At 29.3% G+C, this 27,735-nt stretch overlaps 1 protein-coding gene and 3 pseudogenes across 3 annotated transcripts; 1 reads left to right on the plus strand and 3 right to left on the minus strand.

Annotated features, from left to right (window-relative positions):
- Nucleotides 1-7,332: 7,332 nt before the first annotated feature.
- Nucleotides 7,333-8,320, minus strand: LOC116801008 (annotated as a pseudogene). The gene is made up of 2 exons (XR_004361714.1): nt 8,245-8,320; nt 7,333-8,169 (listed from the first exon to the last, which is right to left on the minus strand). The product of XR_004361714.1 is annotated as a cytochrome b-like (transcript).
- Nucleotides 8,242-10,046, minus strand: LOC116801009 (annotated as a pseudogene). The gene is made up of 2 exons (XR_004361715.1): nt 10,042-10,046; nt 8,242-9,110 (listed from the first exon to the last, which is right to left on the minus strand). The product of XR_004361715.1 is annotated as an NADH-ubiquinone oxidoreductase chain 6-like (transcript).
- Nucleotides 10,047-10,052: 6 nt separating this feature from the next.
- LOC116801010 lies at nt 10,053-12,135 on the plus strand (annotated as a pseudogene).
- A 10,761-nt stretch (nt 12,136-22,896) lies between these two features.
- On the minus strand, nt 22,897-23,653 carry LOC116800960 (cytochrome c oxidase subunit 2-like). Its single transcript, XM_032717880.1, is given in 1 exon segment — nt 22,897-23,653. A coding segment is annotated over 1 exon segment (699 nt). The 5' UTR covers nt 23,639-23,653; the 3' UTR covers nt 22,897-22,939.
- Between the last annotated feature and the right edge of the window lie 4,082 nt (nt 23,654-27,735).

The following is a 27,735-nucleotide window of genomic DNA, read 5'->3' on the forward strand; positions in this document are numbered from 1 at the left end:
TATTGATCTGTTTTGCGTTAAGCACTTATAGGATTTTCTGAAATTTTCATTTGGATCTTTTATCTGATCAACAAGCTTTTCCCAGTCCATGCTTTGGTATACTCATAACTTCAAATTTATGCATTTGTATATTTTTTTTTGTTCTAATCCAGATAAATTCAATATTACGTTTTATATTTTTTTTTTATTTATTATTTTTTCTTCATATAATTTTTCTCGTTTTTTCATTCATAATTGACTTTATTAAAGATCTTCCTTAAATATTATCTATACCGTAAGCAGCGCTACGGTATCGTTTCTTAAGACACTTTATGCAGTTTGTATATTTTTATTAATGCATTGGATTTCAGTTTTACTTATTTCATTTGTCTCTATAGACATTTATGTTTGGAATTATCTATTTATAAAATCTTTCAATGTTCGCAAGAGTAAAAAAAAAATTGTATTTTACATTGTTGCCTGCCTGATTCTAGCTATGGCTTCACGGGCCATATTGGGTTAACAGGGCATATAATAGTATATACTCCGTTTTACAATATTTCTTACAATTTTTCTTATCTGTATATTTTATATTTACTATATATTTATATATATTTATTATTATATTCTGCTGTTGATGATGCTCATCAGGTGTCAGCTGGGCGTCGCCGGGGTTGGCACGCTGACACTCCCTCGCTGCTGTCTATCTGTTGGGTGTCAGCTGGGCGTCGCCGGGGGTGGCACGCTGACACTCCCTCGCTGCTGTCTATTTCTTCGCCGCTGAAGACGTCGATGGACGCTCACAAGTCCCCAGGCAGTGGGGACTCCAGATTCCTTCGCAGCCAGGGGGGCAGGACTTTTTTGGCTTTGTTAATGCTGGTGCTGGTGCTGGACATGCCTGGTGTTTTGGAATTTCATTAATTTCGGGTATATTTTTAATGTTATCTGAGTGAGTTTTCTCGAGTTTATGGGTCCTTAATTCTTGCTGATATTCCCGCAAGTGGTCTAGCTCTGCTTGTAGCTTTAGAGCTGTCGACCAAACCGGTGGCGTTTGCTGACCGTATATTAGCCACTTTAAGTGGGCTATACGTTTATTCAGCTTAGTTTTCAAACCGCCACGGTGTTTTCCCATACTCAATAGAACTCTACTCACTCAGATTCTTCCTTAGTTTTGGGAATTCCAATTCCATGTAAAGAAAAGGTGTCTTCTTCCAGTCCAGTATTCCAGCTTGGTCAATTCTTCCTTCTTCCTTAGGCTAGTTTTGGTTCCATTTAATTATTCCTTGTGTGTCTTGACACTAACTTGGGTCAATTCGTCCAGCGTTGGACGACTGTCACGGCCGCCATGTAAAGAAAAAGGTCCACCAAGTTAAAACACGTGTTTGCCTTGTTCTTAAGTGCAGCCGTCAGGCCACCTTTTTATTTCTTTACTTTTCTTCTTATATCTTAGAGTAGGCAGAAATGGTTCAGCCAGCTCAAGAGTAGAGTAGGCAGAAATGGTTCTGCCAGCTCAAGGTCTACAGAGTGTCTGATCTTACAGTATTCAATATATTTGGACTTAGGCTAATTAGCGTAGCTGCGCTGCCGGGTACGCCAGCGGCGGAGCTTATCTGAGCTTATATCTGAGCTTATCGGGAGAGCGAGATATGTATGTACGTATGTAATATGCATTTGGTCGGCGTGTGGATGCTGACCATGCACTTATACTTTTTGCCTTCGAGTGGGCAATGCTCTTATACTAATATTGCATAGGCACATACTACAAACAAAAATAAAAAATTCTAATCATTCAGTGAAATAAAATTATAATTTTTTCACATATGAGTATTGCAAACATTAAATTATATATATATGTATAATAAATTGATTTTATTTATTTTTATATAATGATAAATTGTTTATTTTAATTATAAAAATTTAAAAATATTAATAAATTTTTTAATATATTAAATAAATTATTTATTAACATTATAAATATTATATTTTCAGATTTAGTGATTAAAATAAATTATTTATTAAATTTATTTTTTATAAAATTTTAATTAAAAATAAAATTATTTTTTATTTATTAATGAAATATTTAATAATTTTTTAAAAAAACCTAAATTTTTAGTTTTGTAAAAATAATATTTTTATAAAAGAATTTTTTTTTTAAAAATATTTTTTTTTTAATATTTAAAAAAAATTTTATAAATGTTAAAAAAAAATTTTTTTTAGTTGTTTGAAAAGAATAAGTCTATAATTTTTTAAAAATCTTTACTTTAATTTTTTTTTAATATTTAAAAAAAAAATTTTAAAAAAGATTTTTAATTTTTAAATTATAAATTTATTTAATTTTAATTTAAAAAAAATATATTTTTTGTAAAATTTTTCTTTTTAATTATAAATTGTTAAAATTTAATAAATTAAAAGAAAAAATTAATTTTTGAAATTTTTTTTATTTATAAATGTTTTTGTAATTATTAAATAAAATAACAACAAATGTTAACAATGTTAACAAAATAACAGACACAATTTATTAAAAAAAAAATAGATTATAAAATCAAAATAAAAATTTAAAGTTTTAATTTGGCTTAAAAATTAGTTATTAATTTGATTTATATGTAAATTTTGGTACGATTTTATATTTATTTTAAAATAAATATAAAAATTTAATCGCAGTAATTAATTATATTAAAGAAATTTAGAAATAGCAATATTAAAAAGTATTGACCAAATTGGTGCCAGCAGTCGCGGTTATACCACTAATACAAATAAATTTTTTTAGTATTAATTAAATTGAATTTATTGTTAATAATAAAATTAAATATATTGAGTGAAATTTTATATTTAAATTATTATATAAAAATATAAGTGAAGTTAAAAAATTTTAATAAAAAACTAGGATTAGATACCCTTTTATTTAAAATGTAAATTAATTGCTAATGTAGTATGTAGTATGTAGTATGTTCTTGAAACTTAAAAAATTTGGCGGTATTTTAGTCTATCTAGAGGAACCTGTTTTGTAATCGATAATCCACGACGGACCTTACTTGAGTTTGTAATCAGTTTATATACCGTCGTTATCAGAATATTTTATAAGAATAATAATATTCAATAAATTTAATAAAAATTTATATCAGATCAAGGTGTAGCTTATATTTAAGTAATACTTTCGAGGTGGAAATCGACTTAGGTATGGTATTAAAAGTAAATTCAGAGAAGTCAACAAAGCGAATTCCCTGTTTTCGCAAGGCAAATTTTCGGAGGCTAAACAATTTTATAGCTGGCTTTAATTGGTCCGATCTTTACTCCTGCAACATAATGGCGGATGCGATTAATATGTTTTATACCGCAATTAAATCATTTTTTGACTCTTGTGTTCCGATGTACTATCCGTCAATCTCTAAACCTCCTTGGATTAATAAAGAGTTGACACACCTAAGAAATGTAAAGTCCAGACTCTATATGAAATTTAAAAATACCGGTTCTCAGTCCATCCTTTGTAAATATTTAAGTGCTCGGTTAAACTTTACCGTGCTTAATGCTCAGTGCTACAAAAATTATTTAAACCGTTGTAAGTTCCAGTTTGCACAGGATCCGAAACAGTTTTATAATTTCGTTAGCACTAAGCGAAAAACAAGTTCTTACCCTTCCTCGCTATTTTTTGAAAACACTACACTCTATTCGCCAAGTTTTTTCAAACAACATATTCAACTTTACCTCATTCCGAACAGCCATACTCTTATGTGGTATCTAAGTCGAATATAATATTTTGCCCCACTATAAACGAAAGCTCACTGCTTAACGATCTTCAGCGTGTTAAACCGGTCTATTCGCCAGGTCCGATGGAATCCCTGGCTGTGTGCTCAGATTCTGTGCGGTAGCCTTGTGCAAGCCTCTACTGAAACTGTTTACCTTATCTTTGGAATCTTCACAATTCCCTCATATATGGAAGGAGTCCTTTGTGATTCCTCTTCATAAAAAAGGTAGCAAACTGGATGCAAGCAATTACAGAGGAATCTCTAAATTGTCGGCTATCCCAAAACTTTTCGAAAATGTTATCACTCCTCATTTGCAGCACCTCTGTAGATCAATCATATCACCGTGTCAACACGGTTTTATGAAACGCAGATCTACAACCACTAACCTCTTGGAGCTAACTTCTTTCGTAATACAGGGTTTCAAAAATAATCTTCAAACAGATGTCATCTACACTGATTTTAGTAAAGCATTTGACTCTGTTAATCATTACATTCTAATAAAAAAACTTGATTTTATAGGTATCCCTGTTGATCTTCTAAATTGGATTTCAAGCTATCTGAATGGCAGGACATAACAAGTCCTCTTTAAAAATTCGTTATCTTCTATTCTCCGAGTCACATACGGTGTCCCACAAGGGAGCCATCTTGGTCCGCTTCTTTTTACCTTATTCATTAACGACCTCCCCTTAATAATAAAACATTCGCGTGTACTTATGTAGGACACTTCTTGCCATTTGGACTTACAATCCGATCTAGACCGATTTAAAATATGACGCCGTGATAATATATTAGACCTTAAATGGCTCCAAGTGTAAAGCTATGACCTTTTGTCGTGCCAACCCAATACGCACGACTCTGGACAGAATAACAAGAGTTGATGATCTTGTTGTTCTTCTGGACCCAAAACTAAAATTTTGTGACCATATTTCGTCTATTGTCAATAAGGTCAGGGATGTGCTTGGTTTTATAAAAAGGTGGTCTAAGGAATTTGATTACCCTTACTTGACTAAAACCTTATTTATTTCGTTAGTCCCTCCGATTCTCGAGTACGGATCACCTGTTTGGAGTCCACAATACGCAGTCCACTCGGACCGCATTGAATCGGTCCAAAAAAACTTCTTACTTTTTGCCTTGCGGCGCCTAAATTGGGATGCAAACCATATATTACCTCCTTATTCCAGTAGACTAATTTAAATTAATTTACCATCCCTAGCTTGCCGTAGAACTATGCTTGGAAGTCTTTATTTGTAAGCTTATTCGTGGGGATGTTGAGAGTCCAAGTAGTAGGTTCCAAGTAGATTCACTAGAAACTATATATGTAGCTTATATTTAAGTAATAATGTGTTACAATAAATTTATTTATATGGATAAAATTATGAAAAAATTTTTGAAAGTGGATTTAGTAGTAAAATTATAAAGATTAATAATTTGATTTTAGCTCTAAAATATGTACACATCGCCCGTCGCTCTTATTATAAAGGTAAGATAAGTCGTAACATAGTAGATGTACTGGAAAGTGTATCTAGAATGACAATTTAAAGCTTATTAAGTAAAGTATTTCATTTACAATGAAAAGATTTTTGTGCAAATCAATATAAATTGATTTAGTTTTTATTTATTAATTTTTATTATTTTTTATTAATTATTAGAAATAACTATAAAATTTAAAGTTTTAGTATTGTTTAAAGAAAAAATAATTTTAATAATAGTTTATTAGTATTGTAAAAGAAAATTGAAATAATTTGAAAAAATTTTATTTAAAAAGAAAACATAATTTATTGTACCTTGATATCAGCGTTTATTAAATAAAAAATAAAAATTTATTTTTCTCGATTTTAAAAGAGTTTATATAATATTTAAGTTAATGTAACAAAATTATTTATAATATTATATAAGAAATGAAATGTTATTCGTTTTTAAAGGTATCTAGTTTTTTAAGAAATAAATTTAATTTAGAAATTATAAATGTACTTAATTATTTATTTAATTAATTAGTTTATAATTTTAATATTTTATGGGATAAGCTATAAAATAAAATTTTAAAAATATTAAATAAATTTAATAAATATATGCTTCAAATTAGCAATTATTAAAAAATATGTTATAATTTATTTTATAAATTAAATTATTTATTAAATTTTAATTATTTATTAAAATGTTAATTTTAATTATTAAAATTAAATAATAATGATATAATTAGTATATAATAATGTTAAAATTAATTTTTATGAAAAGTTTAAATAAAGAATTCGGCAAAAATAATATTCGCCTGTTTAACAAAAACATGTCTTTTTGAATTATATATAAAGGGTAACCTGCCCACTCAAAATTTTAAATGGCCGCAGTATTTTGACTGTGCAAAGTTAGCAAATCATTAGTCTTTTAATTGAAGGCTGGAATGAATGGTTGGAAATATAAACTGTTTATTTCAAATTTTTATAGAATTTTATTTTTTAGTCAAAAAGCTAAAATTTATTTAAAAGACGAGAAGATCCTATAAATCTCTATATTTTTTTATATTTTAATTATAAAGATTTTTAAATTTTAATAAAAAAAATATTTTATTGGGGTGATATTAAAATTTAAAAAACTTTTAATTTTTAAAAACATTAATTTATGAATAAATGATCCATTAATAATGATTAAAAAATTAAGTTACTTTAGGGATTACAGGGTAATTTTTTTGTAGAGTTCATATCGATAAAAAAGATTGCGACCTCGTTGTTGGATTAAGATATAATTTTGGGTGTAGCCGTTCAAATTTTAAGTCTGTTCGACTTTCAAATTCTTACATGATCTGAGTTCAAACCGGTGTAAGCCAGGTTCGTTTCTATCTTTAAAAAAATTATGATATTTTAAAGGAAAGGACCAAATATCAAAATAATAATATTTTTTATAAGAATATTATTAATATAAAACTATTTTGGCAGATTAGTGCAATAAATTTAGAATTTATTTATGTGATTTTTATTGGGGTTTTTTTTTTTTTATGTTGTAGTAGATTGGGGTTTATACAGTTATAGTAGCTGGTTGATCTTCTAATTCTAATTATGCTTAATTAGGAGGTTTACGAGCTGTAGCTCAAACTATTTCTTAAGAAGTTGGTTTAGCTTTAATTTTATTATCTTTTATTTTTTTAATTGGAAGTTATAATATAATTTATTTTTTTTTTAGCAAGTTTATATATGATTTTAAATTATTTTACTTCCTATGGCTTTAGTATGATTAACTATTTCATTATCGGACTCCTTTTGATTTTGCTGAAGGAGAATAAGAATTAGTTTCAGGGTTTAATGTAGAATATAGAAGAGGAGGTTTTGCTTTAATTTTTATAGCTGAATATGCAAGAATTTTATTTATAAGAATATTATTTTGTGTTATTTTGTTAGGGTGTGATGTATTTAATTTATTATTTTATGTAAAATTAACTTTTATTTCTTTTGTTTTTATTTGAGCTCGAGGTACTTTACCTCGGTTTCGTTATGATAAATTAATATAATTAGCTCGAAAATGTTTTTTTTTTTTCTTTAAATTATTTATTATTTTTTATTGGATTTAAAATTTTATTGTTTTCTTTATTATAATGATTTTTTTTTAGTAAAAGTTAATAAAAATTAAATTCTATCTTATGTTTTCAAAACATATGCTTATTTAAGCTCATTAACTATTTAATTTAATAAATTATCTCATCATTTTGTGATTAATGGATTTACTAAATAATATAAGAAATATACAACAGTTAGAATTTGTCCAATTAATACATAAGGTTCTTCAACTGGTCGAGCTCCAATTCAAGTTAATAAAATTACTATAACTAATATAGATCAAAATATAATTTTCTTAAATTATAAAAAGGTAAGGTATTAAAATTGCGATTGATAAAACTAATGCAATAACTCCTCCTAATTTATTTGGGATTGATCGTAAAATAGCATAAGCAAATAAAAAATATCATTCTGGTTGAATATGAGCAGGTGTAACTAAAGGATTAGCTGGGATAAAATTATCAGGATCTCCTAATAAATTTGGTCTAATTAATACAATAAATCCCACAATATCCTTAAATGTCAAATATGGATGAAAAGGAATTTTATCAATATTAGAATTTAATCCAATAGGGTTATTAGAACCTATTTGATGATGAAATAATAATTGAATTATAGTTATAGCAAGAACAATAAATGGTAAAATAAAAGGAAATGTAAAAATCGAGTTAAACTAGCATTATCAACAGCAAATCCACCTCATAATCATTGACCTAGATCTATACCTAAATAAGAAATAGCTGACAATAAATTAGTAATTACAGTGGCTCCTCAAAATTATATTTGTCCTCAAGGTAATAAATATCCTATAAAAGCTGTTCCTATCACTAAAAATAAAATAATTACCCAAATAATCAAGTTGGAGTAAATATATATGAACCATATATAAGCTCTTCCTATCACTAAAAATAAAATAATTACCCAAATAATCAAGTTGGAGTAAATATATATGAACCATAATAAATCCCTCGCCCTACATGTAAATAAATACAAATAAAAAAAATGATGCACCGTTAGCGTGTAAGGTTCGTAATAATCAACCATAATTAACATCTCGACAGATATGATTAACACTATAAAAAGCTAAATTAATATCAGCAGTATAATGTATAGCTAAAAATAATCCGGTTAAAATTTGAATAATTAAGCATAATCCAAGTAATGATCCAAAATTTCATCATCTTGAGATATTAATTGGAGCTGGTAAATCTACTAAAGCATTATTAGCAATTTTAAATAAAGGGTGAGAATTTCGTAAAGGTTTATTCATTAATTAAGATATTATTCGAATAGGTCCTTTAAATAATTTTGTAATTTTTACAACAACAATTAAGGTAATTAATAAAGATTTTTTAATAAAAAAGTAATAAAATTTGTAGGAAAATTATATAATTTATTTAAAGATAAAGAATTTTCTATAAAATAAGAATTTATATTAATAATAGATTGTATATCATTATTTATTAAAAATAAAGAAGAAGAAGTTTTATCAATAATAAATGATAAAATTATTATAAAAAGTAAAATAAATGAAGAAAATATAGTTAATTTAATTGATAAATTAAATATTAGAAGCTAAAGATGTCACGTAAATAAATAATACAAGTATTCCCCTAAAAAAATTAAAAATAAAATATATGAATATCAAAAACATTTAGTTATTAATAAACATAAAAAAATTTTTTGAATTAATAAAGTTAATCCTAAAGCTAGTGGATGAATTATATTTAGAAAAATAATAGAAGTAGTAATAATTAATGAGTATAGTATTAATTGAATAATTTCAAGAGGTAGTTTATTTAAAATATTAATTTTGGGGATTAATGAAAAAGAAATTTCTTTTCTATTGAAGTTTTAAAAGAAATAATCTTATTTTTAATTTAGAAGACCAATGTTTTTATTAAACTATTAAAACTAATGATTATAATTTTATATTGAAGTTTACCCATAATTTTTTTTAGGGTTATTTTGTTTTGTTTCTAATCGAAAACATTTACTTTAAATACTTTTAAGTTTATAATTTATTGTTTTAATATTATTTTTTATATTATTTATTTATTTAAATATATTAAATTATGAAAATTATTTTAGAATAATATTTTTCATATTTAGAGTATTTGAAGGAGATTTAGGTTTATCAATTTTAGTTTCTATAATTCGTACTGGTAATGAATATTTTCAATCTTTTAAAATTATATAATGTTAAAAATTATTTTTTTTCTATTATTTTTAACTCTTCTTTGTTTTATAAATAATATATATTGAATGGTACAAATTATAATATTTTTTATTAGATTTAGTTTTTTACTAATAAATAATTTTATAAATTATTGATCAGAAATTTGTTATTTTTTAGGTTGTGACATATTATCTTATGGATTAATTTAGAGAAAGAATTAATAAATATAGTAATTATAAAAATTTATTTTTAATATTGTTATTTTATTATTATTATTAATTTTAAGTTTTTCAAGAATAAGATTGTTTATATTTTATTTATTTTATGAAATAAGATTAATTCCTACATTATTTTTGATTTTAGGTTGAGGTTATCAACTAGAACGTTTACAAGCTGGTGTATTTTTATTGTTTTATACTTTATTAGTTTCTTTACCTATACTGATCTGTATTTTTTATGTTATAAATAAAATTGGTTCCATACATTTTTATTTAATAATTAATTTTATGTTTAATTATGATTTGTTATATTTTTGTTTATTATGTGCTTTTTTAGTAAAAATACCGATATTTTTAGTTCATTTATGATTACCTACCTCATAAGCTCATGTTGAAGGTCCAGTTTCTGGTTTCTGGTAATATTAGCAGGTTTATTAAAATTAGGGGTTATGGAATATTACGAGTTATTGCTTTTTTACAATTAATAAATTTGAAATATAGATTTGTTTGAATTAGAATTAGATTAGTAGGAGGTGTATAAGTTAGATTAGTTTGTTTACGTCAAACTGATTTAAAGGCTTTAATTGCTTATTCATCTGTTGCTCATATAGGAATTGTTTTATCAGGACTTTTAACTATGACTTATTGAGGTTTATGTGGTTCTTATACATTAATAATTGCTCATGGTTTATGTTCTTCTGGGTTATTTTGTTTAGCTAATGTATCTTATGAACGTCTTGGAAGTCCAAGAATATTAATTAATAAAGGTTTATTAAATTGTATACCTTCAATAACTTTATGATGATTTTTATTAAGATCATCTAATATAGCAGCTCCTCCTACATTAAATTTATTAAAGAGAAATTTCTTTATTAAATAGAATTGTTTCTTGATCTTGAATTTCTATGATTATATTATCATTTTTATCTTTTTTTAGAGCTGCTTATACTTTATATTTATACTCTTTTAGTCAACATGGGAAATTTTTTTCTGTAGTATATTCATTTAGAAGAGGAAAAATTGGGGAATATTTATTAATATTTTTACATTGATTACCTTTAAATTTATTAATTTTAAAAAGAGAATCATTTATGTTATGATTATATTTAAATAGTTTAAAAAAATACTAATTTGTAGTGTTAGTGATATGAAATAATTCATTTTGGATCGTGAAATATTTATCAATTTGTAGAATTAGATTTATTAATTTAATTTCTATTAGTTTATCATGTTTTTTATTAAGTTTGTATTTTTTCTTAAATAATATAATTTATTTTATTGAATGGGAAGTAGTTTCTTTAAATTCTTCAAGAATTGTTATAACTTTCCTTTTTGATTGAATAAGTTTATTATTTATATCTTTTGTTCTTACAATTGCTTCTTTAGTAATTTTTTTATAGAAAAGGATATATAAGAAATGACAATAACATTAATCGATTTATTATATTAGTATTAATGTTTGTTTTATCAATAATATTATTAATTATTAGACCAAATTTAATTAGAATTTTATTAGGATGAGATGGGTTAGGACTTGTTTCTTATTGTTTAGTTATTTATTTTCAAAATATTAAATCTTATAATGCTGGTATATTAACTGCTTTATCTAATCGATTTAGAGAAGTAGCTTTTCTTCTTGCTATTGCTTGATGGTAGATGAAATTATATTTTTTATTTAGAAATTATACAAAATAATTTGAAATATAATAATTGGTAGATTATATAATTAATATTTGCTGCTATAACGAAAATTAGGATTAGGAGCTTATTTTGAATTTGATTTTAAAAAAATTATTATTATTATTTTCAATTAGGTTTAATAATAAGAATTTTGTCTATAGGATTTTTTAAATTAGCTATATTTCACTTATTAACTCATGCTTTATTTAAAGCATTATTATTTATATTATTCATAATATAAATAATTCTCAAGATATTCGTTTAATAGGAGGATTAAGAATTCATATACCTTTAACTTCAGCCTGTTTTAATGTATCTAATTTAGCTTTATGTGGAATACCTTTTTTAGCTGGATTTTGTTCTAAGGATATAATTTTAGAAATTGTTAGAATTAGAAATCTTAATATGTTTTCATTTTTTTTTATATTATTTTTCTACAGGTTTAACTGTTAGATATTCATTTCGATTAGTTTATTATTCAATAACTGGGGATTTAAATTGTGGTAGTTTAAATATATTAAGTGATGAAAGTTGAGTTATACTTCGTGGAATAATAGGATTATTAATTATGAGAATTATTGGAAGTAGAATATTAAATTGATTAACTTTTCCTTTCCCCTATATAATTTGTTTACCTGTTTATATAAAATATTAACATTATTTGTATGTATTGTAGGAGGTTTATTTGGGTATTTAATTTCTTAAAGAAATTTATATTTTTTAAATAAATCTTTGTTTTTATATAATTTGAGAACTTTTTTAGGGTCTATATGACTTATACCTTATATTAGAACTTACGGAATAATTTTTTATCCTTTGAATTATGGTCAATTAATTGTAAAAAGTTTTGATCAAAGTTGAACAGAATATTTTGGAGGTCAACATTTATATCAAAAATTATCTACTTATTCTAAAACTTTATTTTTAATACATAATAATTCTTGAAAAAATTATTTAATATTGTTTGTATTTTGAATTTTAATTTTAATAAATTTTTTATTATTTTTATATCCAAATAGCTTATATTTAGAGTTCGACATTGAAGATGTCACGGAGATTATTAAATTAATTTTAGTAATTTATAAAAATATAGTATTTTATTATTACAATGTAAATGTAAGGTTTTATTTAAACTATATAAATAGAAGTATAAATGGAATTTAATCATTAAAAGAAAAAAGTTAGCAGCTTTTACTTAATCACTATACTTCCTTAATTGGAATTTAAAATTCAATTATATCAACAGTGATTCGCCTCTTTTTGACTTCAATTAAAGAATAAGGGTATAATAATTACCTAAGGTTACGTCGAAACTAACTGCAATCAATCGCTTCATATTCAATTAATAAGGTAGATTGAATATTCAATACTTTTTGAATGCAAATCAAATGTTATAATTAACTGTTATATATAATTAATTTGATCAATTTAATATACCTTGATTTCAGCTCAATGAAGCTGGGTTCGGAAAAATCGAATTTTTGAAATTTAAAAGCTGGAATCGTTTGCCCATTTTTTGCCCATGTTTGCCCACCAATTAGTTTTTTTTGCCCACGTCCAGTTTTTGAGATATGAATTTTCGAACAAGTTCGAAAATTTTCGAAGATCAAAAATTTCACTTTTTTCAAAATTTTTTTTTTTTAATCGCAATAACTTCGTTTGCCTACGTTTGCCCACCCTTTAGAATTTTGAAATTTTCGAAAATTTTCGAAGATCAAAAATTTCACTTTTTTCAATTTTTTTTTTTTAAATCGCAATAACATCGTTTGCCCACGTTTGCCCACCCTTTAGAATTTTGAAAAAATTTATACTTTAGAAAATATAAGACATTCAAGTTTACCTCGGTCTACTGAGAGAATAAAGCGTTTGACCATCTATTAAAACGAAATATTAACAATAAAAATCGTTTGCCCAACCATTATTATAAGTTTTTATCGTTTGCCCACCCTTCAAAATACTGTTTAAAAAATTTTTTTTTCGATTGCCCACACTTAAAAAATATCTAATTCCGTTTGCCCACCCCTTTAAAATAAAAATTTTCAATAAAAAACGTTTGCCCACCCTTTAAAAATAATTTATCTCGTTTGCCCACCTCTTAAAACTATAAAAATTCGATTGCCCATCCTTTAAAATAAGTTTTTTTCGTTTGCCCATCCTTTAAAATTAGTTTATTTCGTTCGCCCACCCTTCAAAATTAGTTTATTTCGTTTGCCCACCCTTCGAAATTAGTTTTTTTCGTTTGCCCACTCTTAAAAATAAAAAATTTCGATTGCCCACCTCTTAAAAATAAATAATTTCGTTTGCCCATCCTTTAAAATTAAATTTTAACGTTTGCCCACCCTTCGAAATTAGTTTTTTTCGTTTGCCCACCCTTCGAAATTAGTTTTTTTCGTTTGCCCACTCTTAAAAATAAAAAATTTCGATTGCCCACCTCTTAAAAATAAATAATTTCGTTTGCCCATCCTTTAAAATTAAATTTTAACGTTTGCCCACCCTTCGAAATTAGTTTTTTTCGTTTGCCCACCCTTCGAAATTAGTTTTTTTCGTTTGCCCACTCTTAAAAATAAAAAATTTCGATTGCCCACCTCTTAAAAATAAATAATTTCGTTTGCCCATCCTTTAAAATTAAATTTTAACGTTTGCCCACCCTTCGAAATTAGTTTTTTTTCGTTTGCCCACCCTTCGAAATTAGTTTTTTTCGTTTGCCCACTCTTAAAAATAAAAAATTTCGATTGCCCACCTCTTAAAAATAAATAATTTCGTTTGCCCATCCTTTAAAATTAAATTTTAACGTTTGCCCACCCTTCGAAATTAGTTTTTTTCGTTTGCCCACCCTTCGAAATTAGTTTTTTTCGTTTGCCCACTCTTAAAAATAAAAAATTTCGATTGCCCACCTCTTAAAAATAAATAATTTCGTTTGCCCATCCTTTAAAATTAAATTTTAACGTTTGCCCACCCTTCGAAATTAGTTTTTTTCGTTTGCCCACCCTTCGAAATTAGTTTTTTTCGTTTGCCCACTCTTAAAAATAAAAAATTTTAATTGCCCACCTCTTAAAACTAAATAAATTCGTTTGCCCACCCTAAACTCTTAAGAATAAATAAATTCGATTGCCCGCCATATAAACACGTGTATGCGCTACTTGCCTAGTTTTAGGATCTGCCTATATAACACGTGCAGACGCACAGGTGTTTGTGGGTTTATATAGACCCAAAATTGGTTCCGATTGCCAATCTTGCATAATTTTCAAAAACCACTTTATGATAGGGTCTGATTTTTTACCTGTAACAAAGGGTTACATTTTTTAGGAATGGTTTTTTACATGGCAGGTCACTTGTCGGTATTTGAAAATCGCTCTCCTCCTATTAGGTATAAAAGTGAAAAAGGGTTAAATTTTGTAAAATAATTCATTTAATTGTATTTTTAAACAACGCTTGCAAAGGACTTAAGATTGTAATTTCAACAACAATTATTTGATACACTTTTAAACAAAGCTTAAGTCTTAAAAATAAACATTAATTTTTCCGGGTGTATATCAAAATGTGGAGTGTCATTTTGGTATTCAGAGCTGAGAACTTTTTCCATTGCCTGCACATATCGTTGTGCACTTCCCAAGATCCAGTGACTCTGCGGCAATATGCAATGTAATGTCCAATTTCCCCTCCCATCGCAGGAACATATTCGATGGCACCACTTAAAATATATTTCTTTTCCTGTATTAAAATTTCCTCCGGTACTTGAAGTAAAGTGGTCGTTCCTGGTGTACCGTTATGATGAATCTGATGAAAAGCATCCATTGCAAATTCTATATCAAGTATGACATGCGGTCCTGGCTCCCTTTCAAGGATCTGTTGTCCGCCGCATATTTTGCATTCTCCATCCGTTGTTGCGAAAAACTCATCAATAAAAGGGATCACTACCTTCTGGACGTCGAGGTGGCCAACTTTTTCGACATCTATAACCTCCAGCCGATGAAGGATAGATTTTTGGTTCCCGCAATCATTGTTGTTTTGTTTATGGGTCCGATGACTTGACGCACTGGGTACTCCATTCAGTGCTTTTTCAATAAAAGACCCAATATTTGCGTCGCATTTTATAATCTGGTGTTTTTCTTCAAAAAAACTTTTTAGAACCAGACCTCTGTCGCAGTATAGACTGGACGAAACTCCCTCGACGGCATACTTTTTCACCAATTCTACCGTCAAGTTGTCAGTGTAGAAATCATCCAATTGGCTTTTGTAATAAAAATTGTCTATGTACGCGGTCGACAATATTTCCACGAGAGAGTCAAACGGACAAGTATTTTTGAATTGCAATAGTTGTTTGCCAATCCAGACGGGTCCCATTGATCCACCATTATGTAAAATTTCGTCCTGTTTCCTTCGATGTGGGCGATTGTATAATAATTCCACATTGGGACATTTTTTTAGATATTTTCCTCTTGGTCTTTCATTGGTCTGTTCAACGAAATCCATTTCCTTGTTTTCATCTTCATTGTCATTGTCTTCAGCATCATTTCCTTCCGTGGGCTTTATCGTTTTATTCTTCACCTTCCAGTTTTCTTCTTCTAAAAGGTATTCCACTTCGCTTTCTTCAAGTATTTCCTCCAGGAATCCCTTGGTTTCCTTACGGCACATTTTCTTAGGTGCGTTTTCTTTTATAAAGCTGGGAATTTTAACGGTCTTGCGTTTCATCGCGGCTCGTTCTAGCTTGCAAACAGCTTCGATGCATCGGATATGTTGCACCACGAATTTATCCGCTCTCACGCTCTCACAAATACATACCAGATGACCAGGAGGAAATTGACGAGGATGTTACGGACTTTATCTCTAATATAAAAATCGCTGCCGAAGAAGAAGCGTTAAATTGCAATTCGGTCAACTGTCGCCCAAATCCGTATTTCCTACCCGAGCTAATGCCACCATTAATTAAGTTGTGCAAATATTTTGTTTTATGGACAAACGTGATGAAGGAAAAGTTCTGTTCCAAATATGATGTCGGCTCTTCGGCTCTTGTGGAAGCCTATTTCAAGGATTTAAAAAACACGGACATGAGCATATTCCACCGACCAGTGAGAGCGGATAAATTCGTGGTGCAACATATCCGATGCATCGAAGCTGTTTGCAAGCTAGAACGAGCCGCGATGAAACGCAAGACCGTTAAAATTCCCAGCTTTATAAAAGAAAACGCACCTAAGAAAATGTGCCGTAAGGAAACCAAGGGATTCCTGGAGGAAATACTTGAAGAAAGCGAAGTGGAATACCTTTTAGAAGAAGAAAACTGGAAGGTGAAGAATAAAACGATAAAGCCCACGGAAGGAAATGATGCTGAAGACAATGACAATGAAGATGAAAACAAGGAAATGGATTTCGTTGAACAGACCAATGAAAGACCAAGAGGAAAATATCTAAAAAAATGTCCCAATGTGGAATTATTATACAATCGCCCACATCGAAGGAAACAGGACGAAATTTTACATAATGGTGGATCAATGGGACCCGTCTGGATTGGCAAACAACTATTGCAATTCAAAAATACTTGTCCGTTTGACTCTCTCGTGGAAATATTGTCGACCGCGTACATAGACAATTTTTATTACAAAAGCCAATTGGATGATTTCTACACTGACAACTTGACGGTAGAATTGGTGAAAAAGTATGCCGTCGAGGGAGTTTCGTCCAGTCTATACTGCGACAGAGGTCTGGTTCTAAAAAGTTTTTTTGAAGAAAAACACCAGATTATAAAATGCGACGCAAATATTGGGTCTTTTATTGAAAAAGCACTGAATGGAGTACCCAGTGCGTCAAGTCATCGGACCCATAAACAAAACAACAATGATTGCGGGAACCAAAAATCTATCCTTCATCGGCTGGAGGTTATAGATGTCGAAAAAGTTGGCCACCTCGACGTCCAGAAGGTAGTGATCCCTTTTATTGATGAGTTTTTCGCAACAACGGATGGAGAATGCAAAATATGCGGCGGACAACAGATCCTTGAAAGGGAGCCAGGACCGCATGTCATACTTGATATAGAATTTGCAATGGATGCTTTTCATCAGATTCATCATAACGGTACACCAGGAACGACCACTTTACTTCAAGTACCGGAGGAAATTTTAATACAGGAAAAGAAATATATTTTAAGTGGTGCCATCGAATATGTTCCTGCGATGGGAGGGGAAATTGGACATTACATTGCATATTGCCGCAGAGTCACTGGATCTTGGGAAGTGCACAACGATATGTGCAGGCAATGGAAAAAGTTCTCAGCTCTGAATACCAAAATGACACTCCACATTTTGATATACACCCGGAAAAATTAATGTTTATTTTTAAGACTTAAGCTTTGTTTAAAAGTGTATCAAATAATTGTTGTTGAAATTACAATCTTAAGTCCTTTGCAAGCGTTGTTTAAAAATACAATTAAATGAATTATTTTACAAAATTTAACCCTTTTTCACTTTTATACCTAATAGGAGGAGAGCGATTTTCAAATACCGACAAGTGACCTGCCATGTAAAAAACCATTCCTAAAAAATGTAACCCTTTGTTACAGGTAAAAAATCAGACCCTATCATAAAGTGGTTTTTGAAAATTATGCAAGATTGGCAATCGGAACCAATTTTGGGTCTATATAAACCCACAAACACCTGTGCGTCTGCACGTGTTATATAGGCAGATCCTAAAACTAGGCAAGTAGCGCATACACGTGTTTATATGGCGGGCAATCGAATTTATTTATTCTTAAGAGTTTAGGGTGGGCAAACGAATTTATTTAGTTTTAAGAGGTGGGCAATTAAAATTTTTTATTTTTAAGAGTGGGCAAACGAAAAAAACTAATTTCGAAGGGTGGGCAAACGAAAAAAACTAATTTCGAAGGGTGGGCAAACGTTAAAATTTAATTTTAAAGGATGGGCAAACGAAATTATTTATTTTTAAGAGGTGGGCAATCGAAATTTTTTATTTTTAAGAGTGGGCAAACGAAAAAAACTAATTTCGAAGGGTGGGCAAACGAAAAAAACTAATTTCGAAGGGTGGGCAAACGTTAAAATTTAATTTTAAAGGATGGGCAAACGAAATTATTTATTTTTAAGAGGTGGGCAATCGAAATTTTTTATTTTTAAGAGTGGGCAAACGAAAAAAACTAATTTCGAAGGGTGGGCAAACGAAAAAAACTAATTTCGAAGGGTGGGCAAACGTTAAAATTTAATTTTAAAGGATGGGCAAACGAAATTATTTATTTTTAAGAGGTGGGCAATCGAAATTTTTTATTTTTAAGAGTGGGCAAACGAAAAAAACTAATTTCGAAGGGTGGGCAAACGAAAAAAACTAATTTCGAAGGGTGGGCAAACGTTAAAATTTAATTTTAAAGGATGGGCAAACGAAATTATTTATTTTTAAGAGGTGGGCAATCGAAATTTTTTATTTTTAAGAGTGGGCAAACGAAAAAAACTAATTTCGAAGGGTGGGCAAACGAAAAAAAACTAATTTCGAAGGGTGGGCAAACGTTAAAATTTAATTTTAAAGGATGGGCAAACGAAATTATTTATTTTTAAGAGGTGGGCAATCGAAATTTTTTATTTTTAAGAGTGGGCAAACGAAAAAAACTAATTTCGAAGGGTGGGCAAACGAAAAAAACTAATTTCGAAGGGTGGGCAAACGTTAAAATTTAATTTTAAAGGATGGGCAAACGAAATTATTTATTTTTAAGAGGTGGGCAATCGAAATTTTTTATTTTTAAGAGTGGGCAAACGAAAAAAAACTAATTTCGAAGGGTGGGCAAACGAAAAAAACTAATTTCGAAGGGTGGGCAAACGTTAAAATTTAATTTTAAAGGATGGGCAAACGAAATTATTTATTTTTAAGAGGTGGGCAATCGAAATTTTTTATTTTTAAGAGTGGGCAAACGAAAAAAACTAATTTCGAAGGGTGGGCAAACGAAAAAAACTAATTTCGAAGGGTGGGCAAACGTTAAAATTTAATTTTAAAGGATGGGCAAACGAAATTATTTATTTTTAAGAGGTGGGCAATCGAAATTTTTTATTTTTAAGAGTGGGCAAACGAAAAAAACTAATTTCGAAGGGTGGGCAAACGAAAAAAACTAATTTCGAAGGGTGGGCAAACGTTAAAATTTAATTTTAAAGGATGGGCAAACGAAATTATTTATTTTTAAGAGGTGGGCAATCGAAATTTTTTATTTTTAAGAGTGGGCAAACGAAAAAAACTAATTTCGAAGGGTGGGCAAACGAAAAAAAACTAATTTCGAAGGGTGGGCAAACGTTAAAATTTAATTTTAAAGGATGGGCAAACGAAATTATTTATTTTTAAGAGGTGGGCAATCGAAATTTTTTATTTTTAAGAGTGGGCAAACGAAAAAAACTAATTTCGAAGGGTGGGCAAACGAAAAAAACTAATTTCGAAGGGTGGGCAAACGTTAAAATTTAATTTTAAAGGATGGGCAAACGAAATTATTTATTTTTAAGAGGTGGGCAATCGAAATTTTTTATTTTTAAGAGTGGGCAAACGAAAAAAAACTAATTTCGAAGGGTGGGCAAACGAAAAAAAACTAATTTCGAAGGGTGGGCAAACGTTAAAATTTAATTTTAAAGGATGGGCAAACGAAATTATTTATTTTTAAGAGGTGGGCAATCGAAATTTTTTATTTTTAAGAGTGGGCAAACGAAAAAAAACTAATTTCGAAGGGTGGGCAAACGAAATAAACTAATTTTGAAGGGTGGGCGAACGAAATAAACTAATTTTAAAGGATGGGCAAACGAAAAAAAACTTATTTTAAAGGATGGGCAATCGAATTTTTATAGTTTTAAGAGGTGGGCAAACGAGATAAATTATTTTTAAAGGGTGGGCAAACGTTTTTTATTGAAAATTTTTATTTTAAAGGGGTGGGCAAACGGAATTAGATATTTTTTAAGTGTGGGCAATCGAAAAAAAAATTTTTTAAACAGTATTTTGAAGGGTGGGCAAACGATAAAAACTTATAATAATGGTTGGGCAAACGATTTTTATTGTTAATATTTCGTTTTAATAGATGGTCAAACGCTTTATTCTCTCAGTAGACCGAGGTAAACTTGAATGTCTTATATTTTCTAAAGTATAAATTTTTTCAAAATTCTAAAGGGTGGGCAAACGTGGGCAAACGATGTTATTGCGATTTAAAAAAAAAAAATTGAAAAAAGTGAAATTTTTGATCTTCGAAAATTTTCGAAAATTTCAAAATTCTAAAGGGTGGGCAAACGTGGGCAAACGAAGTTATTGCGATTAAAAAAAAAAAATTTTGAAAAAAGTGAAATTTTTGATCTTCGAAAATTTTCGAACTTGTTCGAAAATTCATATCTCAAAAACTGGACGTGGGCAAAAAAAACTAATTGGTGGGCAAACATGGGCAAAAAATGGGCAAACGATTCCAGCTTTTAAATTTCAAAAATTCGATTTTTCCGAACCCAGCTTCATTGAGCTCTTGATTTCATTCATGATATAAACCAATTAATAAAATTAAAATAAAAATAATGGAAGTAATTGTTCAACTTATAATATTAGAATATTTTATAATAATAATTATAGGTAAAATTAATGCAATTTCTACATTAAAAATAAAAAAAAATAATAGTAATTAAAAAAAAACGTAAGGAAAATGGTAATCGAGACGAAAATTTTCGGTCAAATTCGCATTCGAATGGGGATCTTTTTTCTCGATCAATTAAAGCTTTTTTTTGATAAAATTGAAGCTAAAATTATAACAATGGTTGTAATTAATAAAATTAATAAAGCAATAAAAACAATAGAAAAAATTATCTATACTATTAATTAATAGACGTTATGATTGGAAGTCAAATATACATTTATACTATATAGATAAATAATTATTAATAAATTTGGTTTAATTAATATTAATGAAATTAATAATAAATTATCTTCCTCACCAGTAAATTGTGATATATAAAAATAATCAAACTACATCAAATCCAAAATGATGATTTTTTGAAAAATGATTATTTAAATGTCGTAATAAACATACTAATAAAAAAGTTGTTCCAATTAATACATGAATTCCATGAAATCCTGTTGCTATATAAAATGTTGATCCATAAACTGAATCTGCGATAGTAAATGGATCTTCAATATATTCATAGGCTTAAAGTATTGTAAAATATACTCCTAATAAAACTGTAAAAAATAAACCTTGAGTAGTTTTTGAATCATTATTTTCTATAAGGCTATGGTGAGCTCAGGTTACAGTGACTCCTGAAGCTAATAAAATAGATGTATTTAATAGAGGAATTTGGAATGGATTAAATGAAATAATTCCTATAGGAGGTCATGATGCTCCTAATTCAATAGCGGGTGATAAACTTCTATGAATAAAAGTTCAAAAAAATCTTACAAAAAATATAACTTCTGATAAAATAAATAAAATTATTCCTCAACGTAAACCAATAGTTACTGCATAAGTATGTAAACCTTGATATGTTCCTTCTCGTGATACATCTCGTCATCATTGGTAGGTATACTGTTAAAATAGTAATAATATTATCTAATAAAAATAATGATATATCATATTGATGAAATCATTTTACTATACCTGATACAGTTGTTATAGCTCCAATAGCTCCTGTTAATGGTCATGGACTGTAATCCACTAAATGAAAAGGGTGATTTGAGGGTGTAGACATTAATTTACTTCTCTAGAATATAAAGTTCTTAATACAGCAAATACATAAGATTGAATTATAGCTACAGCTGATTCTAACACTAATAAAGCAATTTGAGCTATTAATAAAAATGTTACTAATAAATAAGATATAGAAGGTCCTGTATTTCCTAAAAGAGTTAATAATAAATGTCCAGCAATTATATTAGCAGTTAATCGAACAGCTAATGTTCCAGGTCGAATAATATTTCTAATAGTTTCAATACATACTATAAAAGGTATAAGAACAGCGGGTGTTCCTTGAGGAACTAAGTGAGCAAATATATGTTGTGTATGATTAATTCAACCATATAGTATAAAACATAATCATAAAGGTAAAGCTAAAGATAAAGTTAAAGTTAAATGACTTGTTCTTGTAAAAATATATGAAAATAATCCTATAAAATTATTAAATAAAATTAAAATGAAGAAGTTTTAAATTCTTTATGAAGAGTTAATAAAATTGAATTTCATAAAATATTATAACGAGAAGGTATTAATCAGTAAATTTATGTAATTATTAAAAGTCCTAAAAATGTTCTTAATCAATTAAGTGAAAAATTAAAAATAGCTGAAGGGTCGAATACAGAAAATAAATTTCTTATCATTTTCAGTTTATTGAATTTAAATTAATTTTTTTTTAATTCATTAGATTTATGTGAATTTGGCATATAAGAATAATAATTAATAGAACAAAATAAAATAAATGTAATACAAAAAATAAATAAATAATAATAATCTAATCTAATTGGTGCTATTTGTGGAATTAAAAAATATTAAATGTTTAATAATTTTAGTTTGACATACTAATGTTATAGTTTTAACTAATTTTTTTATCATTAGAAGTAAGTGCTAATTTACTATAAAATGGTATAAGAGACCAGTACTTGCTTTCAGTCATCTAATGAAGAACTATTTCTAGAAATTCATTTGATAAAGTAATTTACAGGGACACTTTCAATTACAATTGGCATAAATCTATGATTAGCCCCACAAATTTCTGAACATTGACCATAAAATAAACCTGGTCGATTAATAAAGAAATTAGTTTGGTTTAATCGTCCTGGTGTACCATCAACTTTTACTCCTAAAGCAGGTACTGTTCAAGAATGAATAACGTCAGCAGCTTTTACTAAAACTGGAGTTTGAGAGTTTATAGGTAAAATTACTCGGTTATCATTATCTAATAATCGAAATCCATCAGTTGTTAATTCATTTGTTGGAATCATATATGAATCAAATTCAATATTATTAAAATCTGAATATTCGTAGTTTCAATATCATCGATGACCAATTCTTTTTAAAGTTACAGATGGTTCATTAAATTCATCTAATAAATAAAGTAAACGTAAAGAAGGAAGAGCAATAAATAATAAAATAATTGCTGGTAAAATAGTTCAAATTATTTCAATAAGTTGTCCATGTAAAAGAAATCTATTTACATAATTTTTAAAAAATAATATAAATATTAAGTATCCTACTAATACTGTAATTATTACTAAAATTAATAATGCGTGGTCGTGGAAAAAAATTAATTGTTCCATTAAAGGAGAAACTCTATCTTGTAAACCTAAATTAGCTCATGTAGACATTTATTTTCTAATAAAAGTAAAATACTTTATATATAGAGCTTAAATCTATTGCAATAATCTGCCATATTAGAAATTAATTTGTTAAAAGTGGTAATTCAGAATATCTATGTTCAGCTGGTGGAGTATTTTGATATGATTCAATAGATGAATTTAATTGAATTGGATAAATTACTTGTCGTTGTTATACTAAACTTTCCCAAATTAGAAAATTTTCTTACACTTCTTGTGTTTTCAAATGTTAGTTTGGCGGGATAAACTTTCTCAATCTCCTCTAGAGTCAACGCTGTCTTCCGCACAAACCCAACAATTTGGCTATCAACCATACATTTCATCAGAGATTAGCTTAGTAGGATATTCTTCAACTTAACGATTAGAGTACAGTCTCTCTACTACTCAAGCTCAATCGTCTGGCTATCTTACACTACTACACTATCTTACACTTTTTCTACGTTTTCTTCCCTGTTGCCGTCGTCAAGCTCTTCTATTAACTCACGAGTCTCTCTTTCATCGGGCAAACTGCGTACACTATCATGTGGATACTTGTACATTCGCTTAGTCGTTAATGATTTCAACATGTAACGATCTCCATCTAGCAACTCTACTATAAGAAACGGTACTTTGTATTTAGGATCTAATTTAGTTTGGTGTCTTTCTCCACTCTTTAATAACACATGATCACCAATCTTATATTTTACCATACGGGCATGCTTTTTATCAACTCTGGCCTTATCATACTTTGCATTCCTATCACATTAAACTGTTTACCGATTATGTAATGACGGCACTCAAGCACTTGATGGCATTAAAGACTGCCAATGTTTCGAGCTCATAAGAGTGGTATTTAGATTCTGCTAACGTGGTACGTGGTTAATTGGTACAATGGTTTCATCACTTCGGAAAATCTATGGACGAACTGCCTGAAGAAGGATGAACTGTCGTATCTGTGTGATTGAACCTGGTTCTGGAAGATGAGATAATGCCTGAATTTTTCGTGGATTTGGCTTCAGTTCACCCTCCTTTACAACGAAACCGAAGTGTTCTATTTCCTTTCGCAGAAATTGACATTTTTTTACATTGAAAGAAAACCCTGACATTGATAACACGCTTAGCACTTTCTCCAATCTTTCGAACGCTTCCTCTTCAAAATCTGAGACAATCAACACATCATCAATATAGACAACCGCATAGGTATTAACTAAATTCACCAGGGCATGGACTATGGCACGCTGAAAAACAGATGACGCATTCTTTAATCCGAACATCATTGCCAAAAAGACATATTGACCTTCAGGGGTCATAAAAGCTGTTCTCTCAACAGAATCGGGGTGAATTGGCATCTGATAAAAACCATAAAAACCATATCCAAACTGGAAAAATATTTCCCGCCACGTAAGCGATCAATCTGGTCTGATATTAACGGCAACGGATACTTATCTGACACTGTATTTGCGTTCAACTCACGATAGTCAATACAAAGCCTATTTGACAATTTGGCCAATATAGCATTAAGTTTAGATTTATCACTAGCAATTGAGTCGACCTTATTTAAAATGCTATCGTCATTTATCGATAATACCGTTTAAGTTTTGTAAAAATTGAAACTGTTACTTTTTAACATTACTCTCAAACCAAGCTGAAAAATATCTTGCCCAATCATCATATCATATTTAAGGCATTTCTTATCAACTACGTGAAATAACAATTCAAGATTAAATTCATAAATTGGACCGAATTTGCAAATTACTCTTAACAATATGCCTCTCAAAACTACAAGATCATGGCGTCTCTTGCCGGCAAGCTTCTCGCTTATTGTCTCTTTTATTAACGAGCATTCGGAATGAGAATCAAAGAAAAAATGGAAACCGCTTGCCGATGCAATATGTCCAACGTTGCCACATTTGAAACACGTAACTTTAGATCTGCCGCTGCTATCGCCTGGTCTCGTCTCGTTTCTCTCGCCTTGTGACCGAGTTTACCACAACTATGGCATCTAATCGGTGTTTGCATTTTGTGACTCTTCTTTTCTGACTTCTTTTCTTTTTTTTTTCTTTTTCTGACTTTCTTTTCGGCATTTCTGACGAACAAGTGGGCTCTGAGTTGTTGTTGTAGCTCTGCTCGTATCTTTAGGTTCGTTGTGAAAACGTACGCCAGGCACCGACGCTTTTAATAATTCAGCTACCACTTTATTTTCTTTATTTCCTTTCGACTATCGCCCGTAAACTTTGTACCGAATTGTTGTGATCCCACTTCTGATTTCGGACAACAATTATTACTTTCCATTTCACGCAGCAAGTTTCGAAGGCACCGAAGGTCACTCACTTCTTCTCCGTGCTTACCTTCGAACCACACTCGGCGACAGCGACCACACGCTGCCGCCGCGCTGAAACGGGAGATGCTAAAGCTACAAAAATAAAGCCGACCAATAGCAACGCAGTATGCAATAATGCAATATGATGAAATACCAATGATTTCCCAAAATGATGAAATTACTATTCTTGTGAAATATTCTAGCACATACACTAGCTTACAGAAGTATGCGCCAACATATGCATACGATATAAGCAAGATATGTCCAGTCAACTGATGGGAAATTTACCACTTTATTGAGAAACGGCTGATTACTCGTTTCAAAATACTGGAATCGACTCCGCCAGACCGTTCCAGACCGCTGCTCAAAGGGAAGAGGTCAAAAAACGTGTAAAGGATACAATAGTGTATTTGTTTGAAAGGCAACAAAAGCGATACATCTGGAAGCTGTTAGCGACCTTTCGTCAGACAAATTCCTGGGGGCTCTTCGACGGTTCTTTGCAATACGAGGCAAGAGTGAGAACATAGACTCATATAATGGAACAAACTTCGTGGGAGCTTCAAGAGTATTGGACAAAGAATATGTAGCTGCCATTAAAAACAATAATGAGTTAGCACCTACACTAGAAAAAGAAGGCAACAAGTGGCACTTTATTCCCCCGGGAAGCCCCCAAATGGTAGGTTTATGGGAAGCCGGTGTAAAATCAGTGAAGCATCACCTAACCGAGTTATTGGTGAAAACAGCTTTACATATGAAGCAGTGCTAAACTCGCGTCCATTAGTCACTGTAAGGAGCGAAAACGATGGTGAGGACGATGATAAGAACCTATGTAAGAATGAATAAAAGGCGAAGCCCTCGCAGCAGCGAGTCAGTTAGATTCAAACACCCGAATTGAACTCATTAAGTGTCCGCACAAGTTTATAGTGTGAACACCAGTGCTAATTGCTTCATACTGTTGACGTTCCTTTGCAGTGGTAAGTCTGGACCCCCAAGTTATGTGTTTGGCATTATAGTCACCTCCTGCCAAGTACCGATTTTAGAAAATCGAGGTATTGGTCTTTTGTATTATTAAATTTAGGCGGGCAATAAACTGATATATTTATTGGACCCGTTTTGTCTGAGGTCGATACAGTAGTAGCAAAGACACTAGAATAACAAGATGCTTAACGCCATACGATCGAGTTTTTGTTCGAGAGAGAAAGAGCGGAGAGCGCTACAGTTACACCTCTTTTCTACGCATACAGTGATAGCAGACAACTGTATGTGTGTGTTCACATGTATGCTCATGCATTGTAAATATGCTCTTCACCTTAGAAGTTCGTTGACTTTAAATCTATATTATTTTTTATCAATTGGCACCATGCGACAAATTCTTGTTTTGCATTGCCTTAACGTTATTATTATTTAAATAAAGCTTAAAAATAGTAATAGCCGAATCTGTGTACATCACAAAATAAATTTCGAAAATGTCTTTATATTAGAATACTGGCCATTAGGGTATTCAGCTTGCGACGTGAGAAAAATTAATAATGCAGTGATTGTTGAGTACTTGTGTCCGCACTTTGAGCCTCCAGATATGACTTTTACAATAAACAGTTTTCATATTTTTATTTATTTTATTAATTTTTATTACTTAAGTTTTTAATAATTCGGAAAACTAAAGTCCTCATCTGATCTTTTTATTAATATTTGTAAAATACACATTAAAGTTTTTGAAATATTTTTAAAAAGAATAAAAAACAAATGTGAATAAAAAAATTTATTGTTGAGCATTAGTGCACAAATAAAA

Source organism: Drosophila sechellia, chromosome 3L (genome assembly GCF_004382195.2).
Source record: "Drosophila sechellia strain sech25 chromosome 3L, ASM438219v1, whole genome shotgun sequence".
NCBI lineage: Eukaryota > Metazoa > Arthropoda > Insecta > Diptera > Drosophilidae > Drosophila > Drosophila sechellia.